The sequence below is a fragment of the Lagopus leucura genome, unplaced genomic scaffold (assembly GCF_019238085.1).
Source record: "Lagopus leucura isolate 7727_CA_CO unplaced genomic scaffold, USGS_WTPT01 Super-Scaffold_100157, whole genome shotgun sequence".
Lineage (NCBI taxonomy): Eukaryota > Metazoa > Chordata > Aves > Galliformes > Phasianidae > Lagopus > Lagopus leucura.
This window is the reverse complement of record NW_024962334.1, coordinates 26,452,447-26,465,201: the sequence shown is the minus strand read 5'-3', so window position 1 is coordinate 26,465,201 and position 12,755 is coordinate 26,452,447. Positions and strand designations below refer to the sequence as shown.

Genomic DNA, 12,755 nt, shown 5'->3' with positions numbered 1-12,755 from the left:
CAGTGTGATGCATTAGCGCAAAATGGTGGCTGAAAGACCACAGTATGGGTCAGCTTATTAATAATTACTCTAAACGTCAAGTAAGGAAAGTAGCAGTGTCCTTAGTTTAGTTTCTCTGCCACTATCAGGGAAAAAATAAATAAAACAAAAACCAGCAGTAACCAGTCTGTTTTAAAGTAAAGGAAAAAATGATGTGAAAACTGCCCTATTTCAGTCCAAAATGCAAGTATTGATAATACAGGAATATGTTTTTGTGTAATTTCCATCAATGTGATTTGATCCTTCCGCCACAGCGTGCCTTTGCTTTAATTTGTACCTTAAAAAGTTTCTCTCAAAACTTCACCACTCCTTCACTGTATTGGAATTTAAAAAGACTCTCCACTGGGTAGCTCATAGCAAAATTTGTCTTGAAGTGCTTTTTAATTATATATGAAGATAAAATGGGCTTGTTTGCAATTTTTTGTTTGATTCCACATGATCATAAATGTTTAGAATATTTTTCTAGTGTCACAATGCAATTTTTGTCAATGCTTGATAAAAATGAATCTATTTTAAGTATTGAAAAATTGCCCTTTCTTTTCACTGTGGTCCAGTTATCTTCCTTTTACAGAGAACCACAAGGTCCACAGAGCTGAAAGAAATGACCAGTAATTGTTTCTTTTTGTCTTATTTATTCCTCTTCTGTGAAAATCATCTTGCTCTCATCCATGTGTCACAAAAGCCTAAGCAGTAGGTGCTGAGGACAACTTTGTTGTTTTGTGAGCTCTGATTTTGGATAAGCCCTCTCTGTGCAGAAGGTGCTCTTGACAAGTGCTACCATTACACACTGTGCATGGCATAACTTACAGGCAGATATCCATCCTTCCTTTCTCTATTGGCTTGAATCTCTGTAGGGAGACCAGGTAGAAAGTTGCATTAGTAGATACTTGGCCATTTTTTTAGCATTGGAATATTTTTAATTTTTAGCTGCAATATATTGCTAGACTTGCCACAAACACTGATTTTATACCTCAGGATAAAAACCTTGGAGTAAAGCCCTTAGTACAGTACTGCACAGTATATCTGCCTGAAATGCCTTAAAACTGAGGAGAGATGCTGGTGAGAAGACCTAGGGGATCAGCTGTCTTACAGAACTTGAGGACGGACCACAGATAACAGGACTTGCAGTTACGCTGGAGAAGCCTTCCCGTGGGCTCAAATTACTAATCTTTTTCTGTAATCACTATGGACAGTTAGTAATTTCAGAAAGCCAAATTCAAGGTCATTGCCTTTCTCTTTCCTCTTGTTGTAGATGCCAGTTACCTACATGTATTTTCCCTCTCATTGATATTTACCTTGTAGGGAGGCATGCCGTTGTCTAGACTCATGGAGAGATTTACTTTTCTTCTGAAATGAAAACATCATTGTAACTTCTGATTTCGGCAGCTTTTCCTTCTTGGTTCACTTTGCTGGCAAAATTACTGACTTCTTTAGTGAAACCGTGCTTGCTAAATATTTTCTTACTAACCTTTTATTTTTAATTAACTTTTCTACATTCTTTTCTCAGGTAGAGTTCTTCCTTACTCTTTCCAGTCCTTGCATTTTCATACACATGCAATAATGTAGCAAAATGCAGCATTGTCACTCCTTTTTAGAGGCTCTGCTCCATGACCATGTGCTATTTCAGAGGAAATTTATCTTTCTCCTGTAATTCTAGCTTGCCATTCTGGAGCTTCTGCTGTTGCAGGGATTGGGAACAAGAGATAAAGTCATGGAGGCAGGGACTCCATCTGCTTCTTTTGGTCAGACATCAGCTGCCCAAAAAGTCTTCAGAATTTTTTTTTTACCTAGAGCAATGTGGAGAAACTCAGATCCTGTCATTAACCACAGAGATTGAACGTAGCTGCTAACTTTAAACTCATTATTTAAATACTGTTTGCTTAAATATGCAATCAGTTTTATAGAAAAATCAATATATCTTGAGAAGATATGAAGAAATGAACAGTTAAAACACAACCTTTGCTCCTCATTTCAGCTTCACTAAAAGAGTATTTTTAGAGGAATATTTGCATTCCAGTTACTTAGAAATTATTCCCCACATACAAAGTACTCATTCATGGTTCAGTTGCTTCAGCAGATGACTGCATTTTAGTAGTTAGTATGAGGTTAGTATTACGTCAGGAACGAGGGTAACAAAATAAATCTGAGTTTTTTGTGCCTTTGCACTGAAGTCGCAGAAGAAATCCCTCATCAGCATTTATCATCCTCCTCTGTTTGCGTTGCAGCATATTACAGAATCACAGAATCACAGAATTGTAGGGGTTGGAAGGGACCTCCAGAGATCATCGAGTCCAACCCCCAAGTCCTTCACTTCAGATATTGTCCTTCACTTCAGATTTGTGGCTGTGGGATGCACTGCTGGGTGCTTAGAGCCGCCTGTATTTTCAATCACAGTTCTTCTGGCTCACCGTTTACTCACTGTAGTAATTTTCATGACCTTTTTAATCTTTCAGCATACACACTACAGAGAAAAAAATACAGCCACGATCTGGCCCAGTTAGCAGCATTTCCTGGCACCGGCACAATCACGGCACGCTGAATATTGTTGGTGTTGCTTATTGTGCTGTGTGAGATCCTTGCTATGAATAGCTTGTGTGCTGCTTCATAGGAACAGGGGAACTTGATAGGCTGAACCACTCTCACTTCTAAGATCATTCTTATCACAGCGCTCCCGTTGGGGGGGAAATGTTCAAAATCCACCTGATAGGACAGTGCCCTGAGCACTTAGAGGCACTGGGGAGGCAGCAGGAGCAGGAACCCTGCTCTGAGGGGCATAAAAGCCCATAAGCATACTGAAGTAGCACAGAGTGCTAGAATGGGCTGGGATAAAAGGAGGGATAAGGACAGGAATGACGTTCTGCTTCCAGAGCAACTATAATTGTTCAAAGAATTTATCATAAAAGATATTGCTTTAGAAGGATCTCATGATATAGTGCCAAACTGCTCCCAGATAGACTGATTTCTGATGTCTTATTGTTGGCAAAATCATTTGTGTGCAAGAATGCCCCTGGCTCCAGGAAAGGGGTAAAAGAAAATGAATTCTATTAAAGAAAAAAGAAATTAGGGCCCTACCTCACTAGTGCAGGGCTTAAAGCTTTTGTGCCTGATATTGCAAACCTCTCGTAATGCTCAGCTGAAGATCAGGCTTCTTTGACTACATGACATTTTTCTATGCTGAGTGGCAGAGCTCCAAGTCTATGGCAGAGCTCAGAGCAGAGCCATCTCTTATTTAGATCAGTTATTGGTTTGGGACCTTTGCAGTTCTGCCTTTTTGGTTTATACAGTTTGATGGTGTTTAGGTGTAAAGAAATCTAGGTATATTCATTTTAGAAGTTTAGGTACTCCAAATTCCTATGACACAAATATTGTAGTTATGTTTGGAAATTAAGACATTGAGACAGCTTTCTTTTGTTGAATCAGCATTTTAGGAAGTCGAGTAAAACAGAAGCTCAATCTTGTTTCAGTTGAACTTTGCAAAACTGTTAACTAAGAAAACAGTGTTTTTCCTCTAGCATGAGTAAATGAGGTAGTTACACACCAGATTTGCAGTCATTTGTGGTACTTAAAAATACTTTCCAGGGTGAAATTGCATTTTACAGGTATTTAATAAATAAAACCCACAAGCATCTCTAGTATTTACCAGGACCATTAAACTAATGTATCTTAACCATGGAACATTCAGGATATCAGCAGTTCAGATAGCAGTCCCGCAGTGCTTTCTCTGTTTATCATTTCTAGCTGTTGGAAGGGACAAGGAACACTTATTAAACACTGAATGCTCAGGCTGGGGCAGGCTCATAACAAGAACTTTGCAGCAGCTCTTTAGGACAAACAGCTCAGTGCTGTGTTACAGAATGGGAGTTATAAAAAGTTGGGAAACAAGAGCCCAAACCGACCGGGGAAGCTGATTTCCATTGACAGCAACCATAGCTCTAAAAGCCTCTGAGAGAACTCCATCCTGGCTCTGTGTGCCAGACGGCCACTAGCATTATGGTTATGCCTGCATTCCTCTTAAGAAATTCTCTGACCGTTGCCAACACCAGGCATTATGGTATTGCAGCCAGTGTGAGGTGTCCTGAACTCTTCCCTCTATCTACTTCTGTTGTCCCATAGTAGAAACAGCACAACAGCCCATTAAACCTTCAAGCTGTTCAGCTCTCAAGATTCACATGAGGTTTCTGTGCCATTTCAGTGGTGTTCCTGTTTTACTGGTCTGTGTATGCTCTGTGAAGACATAGGCCGCAAACTTACTGGTGTGCAGGGTGTGGGGTTTTTTGTTCCTGTGTTCAGGTTTGCGTTCTTGTGACATTAGAAACTATGATGTCATGTACACTTTTTTCACCCCTCCTGTCCTTTATTTCAAGCTTAAACTTCTGAATACAAAGTGCAAACAAGCCTTTCAAGTGTTTTTTTATTTTCCCACCTGCTTCTCTTTTCAAATACAAAAAGTAATGGCAAAGCCATTCATTGTCATTAGTGGTGATGCCTCTGGAATCCCTACAGATTTTCTAAAAAGGCCCAATGAATATCATAAAAGCATCAATTGAGACACAATTGGAAGAACGATCCACTAAGACAATCTCTGCTTCTTGATACGTCAGAGCTACCGAAGTTTGAAGATGCATTAGGATACACTATTTGCCCTAATACTGCAAAATTGCCTGAATTGAAGAAAATATTTCTGTATCAGCAGCAGTGTTATCAGTCTCTGTCTTTTGCAGAGTTACGATATTGCTGAATATTTACTAGACAGCTTGGAATATGGAACCTGTTTCTTACGTTTCTTACGGCTGGCTTTTTAAGGGAAATGGATCTGCTTCTGGGGAAAAAAAAAAGAAAAAAGCCTCTGTTACAGAAAGTACAAATTTCTTGAGGTAAATCATTTCTTGGTAGAAAAGCTTGTTCAATAATGTGGATAATAATAATGCTAGCACTGATCTTTGATTCTTCTTCAGAGCAATGTAAATCTGGTTTCCAAGTACACTGCAAACCATGAATTTTTTTTCTTACGAGACTCCTTGGCAGACTTTGTCGTTAGCACACGTAGCTGCAGCAAATTGGGTGTTTTTAAATGCATCTGAGGAACATGAAAAGTAACAGTATAAGAGCATAAGATGAGGAATTTGCTTTAGAGAATAATTTTATACTTTGTTAGTTTTGAAATAACATACAGTGCCATTGCTGTCATAGCACAGTTGGTATCTGGTAGCCAACTACCATGTATGTTTACACACAGTTTCTTTTATCCCCTCTTCATTTGGATTCCAAGCCAAGAGTGAAGAGAGCACCTTGCTTATTGGAATTGAATCTGAGCACTATACCTTCTGTAATTTTAACTGATTTTTCAACTCCCTGGTGCTTGCTGAAATGTAAATTGTTTGATGATATTCTAAGTGCATTCAATTAATATTTCTCATAGTGGGATTGTGTGTCATAGCATTTGGCAGTGCTTTATTTAGCTAATGTCCAGAGAATACGCTCTGAATGGATTGTATTTGGGATAAATAAATTAGACGTTTAAGCAGAAACCAGTGTGACTAATGTGGGATATCAAATTCTCTAGGACTTGCAGTTCTATATGTGCTTGAGGAATGCATGCATGAAAACATGAGCCATTTCATAACCTTGACTTTTGGTTATGCAGCGTGGCTTTGTGCTGGTGTTTGCATTCTAACCAGCTTGGGCAATTTTAGCCTTGGTGGGTGCCTGATGTTCTCTACGGGAGCGTCCAGTTCATTGTTTTGTTACCACAGATGCTGTAAAAGCCTGCTGGTCGGGTTGGCTGTACTGAAGACTTTTAACTGGAGTGGCTGTCTTTATAATTAGAAAATCGTGCCCTGGATGGGCAACTAAACTGGTGAGGGTCTGGAGCATAAGTCTTATGAGAAGCAGCTGAAGGAACTGGGATTATTTAGTCTGGAGAAGAGGCTCAGAGGTGATCTTATTGCTCTCTACAGCTATCTGAAGTGAGGTTGAGGCGAGGTGGGAGTCAGTTTCTTCTCACATGTAACTAGCAATAGGACGAGAGGGAATGACATCAAGTTATACCAGGGGCAATTCAGGTTGATCATTAGGGAAAATTTCTCCAAAGGAGTATGAGGAGCTGGAACAGGCTGCCCAGGGAGGTGGTGGAGTCACCGTCCCTGGAAGTTTTCAAGAAACATGGAGATGTAGCACTGAGAGACATGGTTTAGTGGGAAATATTGTTGATAGGTGGATGGTTGGACTGGATGATCTTTCCCAACCTTGGTGATTCTATGATTCTGTGAAGTGCAAAATTGTATCTAGCTTGATAACATCTTGCACATGAAGCCATTATCTGAATATCATCGTAAGAGGGTTCAGATAATTATTCACCCTGAATTTTTCAGGAGAGGAACATTTTTTTCTTTTTGTTTGGATAGCTGGTAGATAACAGACACTGCCATAGTGCATGTGACACTGGACGTCAGGTAAAAAGATGAGATCCACAGTATTCAAGGATTAAAACTGCAAACATAACAGTTCTCCAGCTACCTATTTTCAGGGCAAGGTATCGCTTGCTGTCTCTGTTGCTGCCTTCATCTCTGCATTCTGGGGCTGTACTTTTGGAATGAGATAGGGAGGCAGAAGGGCCAGCCTCACTCCCTCACCTCTGTGGCATACTTTAATTTCCCTCTCATTTTTAAGCTGTTCTTCTCTGAACAGCATGGCAGCAGGGATGTATGGCCAGGCTGACTTTGTCTGGAGTTTTCCTATCACCCGTGGGTTTTGCACATTGTATTACACAGCCATCCTCCCCAGGTCATGTATCTTTTGCATTGTATAATTTGTTGGTGAATCAGTACAATAAGACAGTCTAAAATACGACTTTCTGTGAATGTGAACATTTTAAACTATTTTAGGCATGTTTTAATTTTGTTTTTCTTGGGAAAGATAGTAGTGGTTGATGTGTGGAACTGGAATAGGAAATCTTGAGATCTTTTCTCATTTCTGCTGTGAGCTCATGTTGTGATACTGCATCCAAGATCTTATGAGGGCATGGGTGGACTGAGACCAAAAAGCTATTGAATGAGAGGTCAGATTATGGCATTTGTTACACTGACTGGCCTTTTTTTTCCCCCTTTGTTCCTGGCTTACATATCCTATGTTCCATTTCAGGCTTTGTTTATGATGTTGTTTTGACTATTCAATCAGTATTAGCATCTATAAGCTGCAAAGAACTTTTCAACCAGTATATAGATATTAAGCGCCGTAAGATGATGTTTAAGAGTAAAATATTTCTAATTTATCCTTTCTTACTCAATCTTGCATTGAAACATGAAGCGGGGCTGAGAATGAGGGAAGCTCATTCTTGTCCTGTCATTATCAGTACATTGTTTCTGTGTGCAGTAGGGGTCTAAGTTGTGGGGGTTCCCATTTGGCACCCTTCTAACAACTGTAAGGCTTCTGGAAACAAAAAGAAAAACAAAAAAAAGAAGAAAAGAAGAAGAAAATGTGGGATGCTTTATGCGCTGTGCAATTTTTTTCTCCTTGAAGTTAGATTTGCCAGCTGATTCTCTGATTTCCATTGTAAATTGAGTTCATCCAGCTTGTAGGACAATTAAGACAGAAAAAGATGTTCTTAAAAGCATAATTTGCCAAATAAAATAAACATTAGATTGTAGGGATTTCAAATTATTGTCCAAGCTATGGGAATAGACGGCAGGAGATCATTTTTCCCTGGAACACATGAGTGGGGGAGGCTCTTTGAAGATCTGGTTTAATTGATTCCTAGATGTAACCTTTTCCTGTTTTCCATTTGGGCCTTTCTGGCTCCACTTTCTTCTTTAGAATATGAGACTGATGTAATAGAAGCAAATACCAGCACCTCAGTGAAAGCTCCACAGCTTTGTTCTTTCAGGAAGGAGTCTAACAGATTTGAGCAGAGCAGAACAGTATAGGATGTCTTGAAACTTTGAGCAGCTACAAGTTTAGGTACATATTTCGAGTGTGGTGGAGGATTTTGTTGTTGGTGTGTTGTGTTTTTTTTTTTAGGTAAGTATAACTACTGTTATAAAGAAATGTTCTGTGTGTTCAACAGTGTTCTTAGTAAACCAGTGTGTCTCTATCAGAAAAATGGATTTGAGTTTTGTTACAACGCCTTAAGCTTGCTTGGCCATGACAAGAAGGAAGACTAAGAAGGAAGACTTAAGTGTTGCTAACTGATCATCAACTACAGCAGCTGAGATCCCTTTGAAAGCGAGAGCTGCTGGTCTTCAATTTGCAGATAGCTCTGCTAATTACAGGAGACAAATACAAGAGGTTGTAGGAGTTTTCCTGAACTTACTGACTTACGGTTTATGGTTTTTCAGTACTTTCTCTTCCCTACTCACAGATTTTTCTGAATGTGTGCTGAGCATGGAGGGTTGAAAGGAAGAAGTCCAGACTGCAATCAGAAATCAACGTGCAATGGTTTTGGCTCTTATATGAGTTGTTAAGCACTTTGGAAGGAGCTGAATTGGAATATTTTTCTATGTGTACTTATATAAAATGGAAATCCCCATGACAATCATCTTATTCTTCGAGATTGTGTGCGAACTCTTAGTTTGAATAGCACTTGGTTGCTAGAAATAGTAGAATAAGTTAGATTTACTTTCAGAGGCAGAGTAAACAGTCTTTTCTTTGTTTTTAAAATGGTAAAAGTTTTAGGATAGATGGTTACTAAAGTCATTCTGGTAAGCCAGTATCAAAGCTTGTAAGACTGTTGTGTTCACCATTCAATCTGATGGCATTTTCCATAAATTACCTTAACTTATTCTGTAAGTCAGGATTTTTTTATTTCATTGTTGGTTTTGTTTTATGGGTTTTGTACGTTTGGTTTTAGTTTGTCTGCTATAGTTTTGTTTACTGTGCTTTTTTAATGCTCTATAAAGCACAGTTAGCAGACCTTACGAGTCAGTGAAACAACTCTGTTTTAAATTGGAGATCGTGATCAGTAGTAATTTGAAAGAGCTAGAGCAGGAGCTGGTAATTCGGGTTTCTTGTTGTTTGTTTAAACAGTCCTACATTTATAGATGACTTCTGAAAGGGTATAGAAGGGTACAAGGAACATAACTTTCTGTCCAAAAAGGAGCTTTGTCAGTTTATAAATGGAACTGTGTAGAGTCTTTTCCCCTAAACTTGAAGACAGTGTTCCATCTGCCTTGATTTTCGTAAAGGCGGAGTAACATTAAATAGGAGAAATTATGATAATCTTTCAAAAAACAAGAAAAAAAAACTGTTGTTTTCAGCCTTGATTCAAACTAACCTACCTCAAAGAATTCTATCAACGTGCATTAAGATTTGCTATTTCGGATCTAGCTGAACTAAACTCTGGAACTACTTTTTAGTTTTGTTTTGTTTTTTCATGAGAGGAAGCCATATCTGCCTGATGTGTAGCATCTAAATTACTGTTCTTCTGTTCTCTTCAGATAAATACAGGGCACCAATCGGAATTGACTCTATCGAGAGCAGAGGTGGGAAATGAAAGGAGCCAAAATTTGGAAAGCAGCCCTTTCATGTCAGACCTTCTAAGCGATGTACCCTTTGCCCTGGCACCACATGTGTTAGCAGTGCAGGGCACCCATAATGATGTTCCTGACCGACTGCTCACCTACAACATCAATGACAATTTATCAAGATTTTGGTACGACTTTACGCTTGAAAATTCTGTTCTTTGTGAGCCATAATGTTTTCTTGATCTTTTCTGTGTGTCAAGGGAAAAGTCTGAATGTGAAGATAAAGATTTAGTTTGAGCAGCTTAATTTTTGGGGGGGCCTACCACTGATATAAGATCCATTGGATCAAAAGGATTGTTATTCAGTGCTGTGTTATATTCCTTAGATCTAAGTGGACTGTAACTTACTATGTTAAGGTTCTGTTTATCTACAAAGAAATCAAGCAGAACTGTTTCAGTTTGATGCTGGATGTTGGTATCTGCTTCTCGTAGGTAGGCTGTAGACACAAACATTTCATAAAGATGAAGTCTGAGTACAACTGCTCTGTTTTGTTTTTCATTCTGGTAATAAACACGCAGATCCTGCTATACGTGTTTCTTTAGATCACCTTTGATTTTCTGCAGATAGAAGCCAGTGTTAATAGTAAAGCATGCTTCTTTGTACTACTGGACAGAGAGTTTTCCAAGAGATAAGTTTTGAAACTCAGAGTTAATTCTGAGTGCTGAAATAATTTGGAGTACTTGGTACGATTGATTACCAGTTTAAAGGTGGCCATGGGTTGCTCCACTCTCTTCCCTGTGGATGGTATTTTTGTGCCCTCGTTTTGTGCCATTCCTGTTGCCTGGAGAAGTCCTATAAGGCTGCCTGTTGGCTGCTGTTTGTTCTCACTACCACATGTGTTCCTGATTTATAAACGGATCAGCTTTTCCATTTTAACCTCTTTGCCCCCTAAAGAAGGAAATCTCAGGACACGTACTTTTAATGGTCACACCCTCCTTTTTTTAATTTGTGTGCCAGAGATACAGATGGCAATGTTTAACAACAGGAAAACATTACATTGTTTCTTATCCAGCTAAATTAGATGTCTAAGTACCTAAACATGCTTTCTCACAGACCACTGTGTCCCTAGCTCACATGCTTCCAGCATGTTTTTTCCAACTAAAACCAGAGTTGCTGTTGTATGAGCAGCAGCTCTCTGATGTAATACTGATTTGTGTGAATAATGCTCTGTGTTGCACAAAAGATTACACTTGTTTTCTCTCTTGGGGTATTTATATCGTGCCAAACCTTAGTAGGTAATTCCATATATTTTTATGCTCTGTGGTAGCTCAAAATATATATTTTTTCAGACTTACATTCTGCAGGTATTTGAGATAAATACCATAAATGATGGAAAAATTGCATTGTGAATGTCTTAGGCTGTTACATATTCGTGTTTAAGATTTAATCTTTTTTAATGTATGTATATAAGTGTATTTGTTAGTATGTGTTTAACAGTTGTGTTCATAAATGTTCTGAAATACTTGCTTCAGGGAAAGTAAGTGTACTGCATACCAATAAATAATTGTCAAATAATGTGTGACAATTAATACTTGGCTCGACCTGTTTTTTTTCTGTACCAGTGACCATTGAGACTTCGTGGGAGCTTGAAATTGTTCAATTTAGAAAATCTTTTCAGTGTCACTTTAGAATCAGGGTATTCAGTGAGACTGTGACACCTTCATCTGCTGTATTTTGTGCATTGTGTTGGTGATGTGCAGTGGTTGGTTGGTATTGATACACTGCTCCGAGGACACTGCTGCTGTGAGCTGGGAGTACTCAGACCCTTCAGAGGAAAGAATTAATTTTACAAAGCTGCTTAAAACTGTTTTGTTTGCTATTTTTCTAATTAGAACATACCTGAAGCACTGTTTAATTTCCATGATTGTTTTATATTTCTCCTTTAAAAATTAACCATTCAGCAAACAGAATGCTTCCATTCAAGATGTTCATCTCAAACCTGAAATGTCTCTCCAGCTCAGCTGGACTGGAAGCAGAGCTGCACGATGCTGCTGAGAAGCCAACAAACTCACAATACTCGTTCTTCCCTTGTCAGCTGACAGCACATAACTTTTTTTTGGCATTTGTTTTTGATTAAAGCTAGATAATCCATCTAAAATAATTATATCTTGTCAGAGTCATGCTCTGCTGTGCTCGCAAGCCGGTAAGGTGTCCTTTTAAAAGAAAAGAAGATGCAAAAGAGTGTGAGGACGAGGTTGCGTTCACCCATGGTGAGAAATATGGCCGGTAGGTTAAGCATTTGGCCTGCATCCTTGGCCGTGTTCCATAAAGATGAAAATTTGCACATAGTGAGAGTTGTAACGAGCAGGGGTACTGGAGTGCGTCTCCTCGCTGCCCTCTCTTTAGCAAGGGTTGAGGCTTTCCCTTGCTTAACATCATCCATAAAAAGTAGATTGAAGCTTAATGGTATCCAGACCACAAAGGTGAACTTCTTCCCACTGGGATAAGAAAAAAGACACTTAGACTGTTATAAATTAGCAAGATTTATGGATTTGCCTGCTAATAACGTGAAGATGGTACAGAATCTCTGGAAAATGAAAGATTTCAAACAGTCTTAATTCATATAAAAGTGTATAGCACTGTAAATGCCTATCAGTCACTGGCAGCAAAAGCTGAGTGGTTGTCCTTAAAACATTAGGCCACTGATTTTAAAAAATGGAAGTATAAACTATTATAATATAATCAATATTGAGATCTAAGCAGTAAAACGCCCCAGCCAGTCTTTTCTATATGTTCTGTATATTAAAACAAGAACTGGAATAAAGCTGTTTGCATTGTGTTATGGGTATGTATGTAAATTGTTTAGACTGAACTGAAAGATATTTCATAGCTGATATCAGCAACATCAGAGTTAAGACAGGTTGCCAACTCCAGAGCTAATGATGAAAGCCTGAGGTATGATCCTGTGCTGGTGGAATGCTGTAAATGGGAGCTTTGCTACTGCCATTAGTGGACACTTTACTCGGCCTTTTCTCTTTTATTAAATAGTTTATTTAAGTAGAGTTTGGTTCGTGGCATATTTTGAGTTTCATTTGTAGTTCTGTACATTTTCCTTGCAAAAGATGTACTCTGCTTTGTGTGATGGCTTCCTTATGGAGCTTTCTAATAAATCAAACATAACAAGACGCTTCTTATTTCCTCTGGAAAAGTAGTAAATACAGGCCTCTGGAACAGCCTAATTTTAAATGTAGAAAAAGG

At 38.7% G+C, this 12,755-nt stretch overlaps 1 protein-coding gene across 2 annotated transcripts in view; it reads left to right on the top strand.

Annotated features, from left to right (window-relative positions):
* Positions 1-11,086, top strand: part of UMAD1 (UBAP1-MVB12-associated (UMA) domain containing 1) — a 70,131-nt gene extending 59,045 nt beyond the window's left edge. For both annotated transcript variants that reach the window (XM_042889165.1, XM_042889166.1), the window contains one exon: positions 9,471-11,086. In XM_042889165.1, the coding sequence (XP_042745099.1) occupies positions 9,471-9,728 (258 nt within the window). In that variant the 3' untranslated portion in view covers positions 9,729-11,086. The remainder of the gene's footprint in view (positions 1-9,470) is intronic.
* Positions 11,087-12,755: the final 1,669 nt, after the last annotated feature.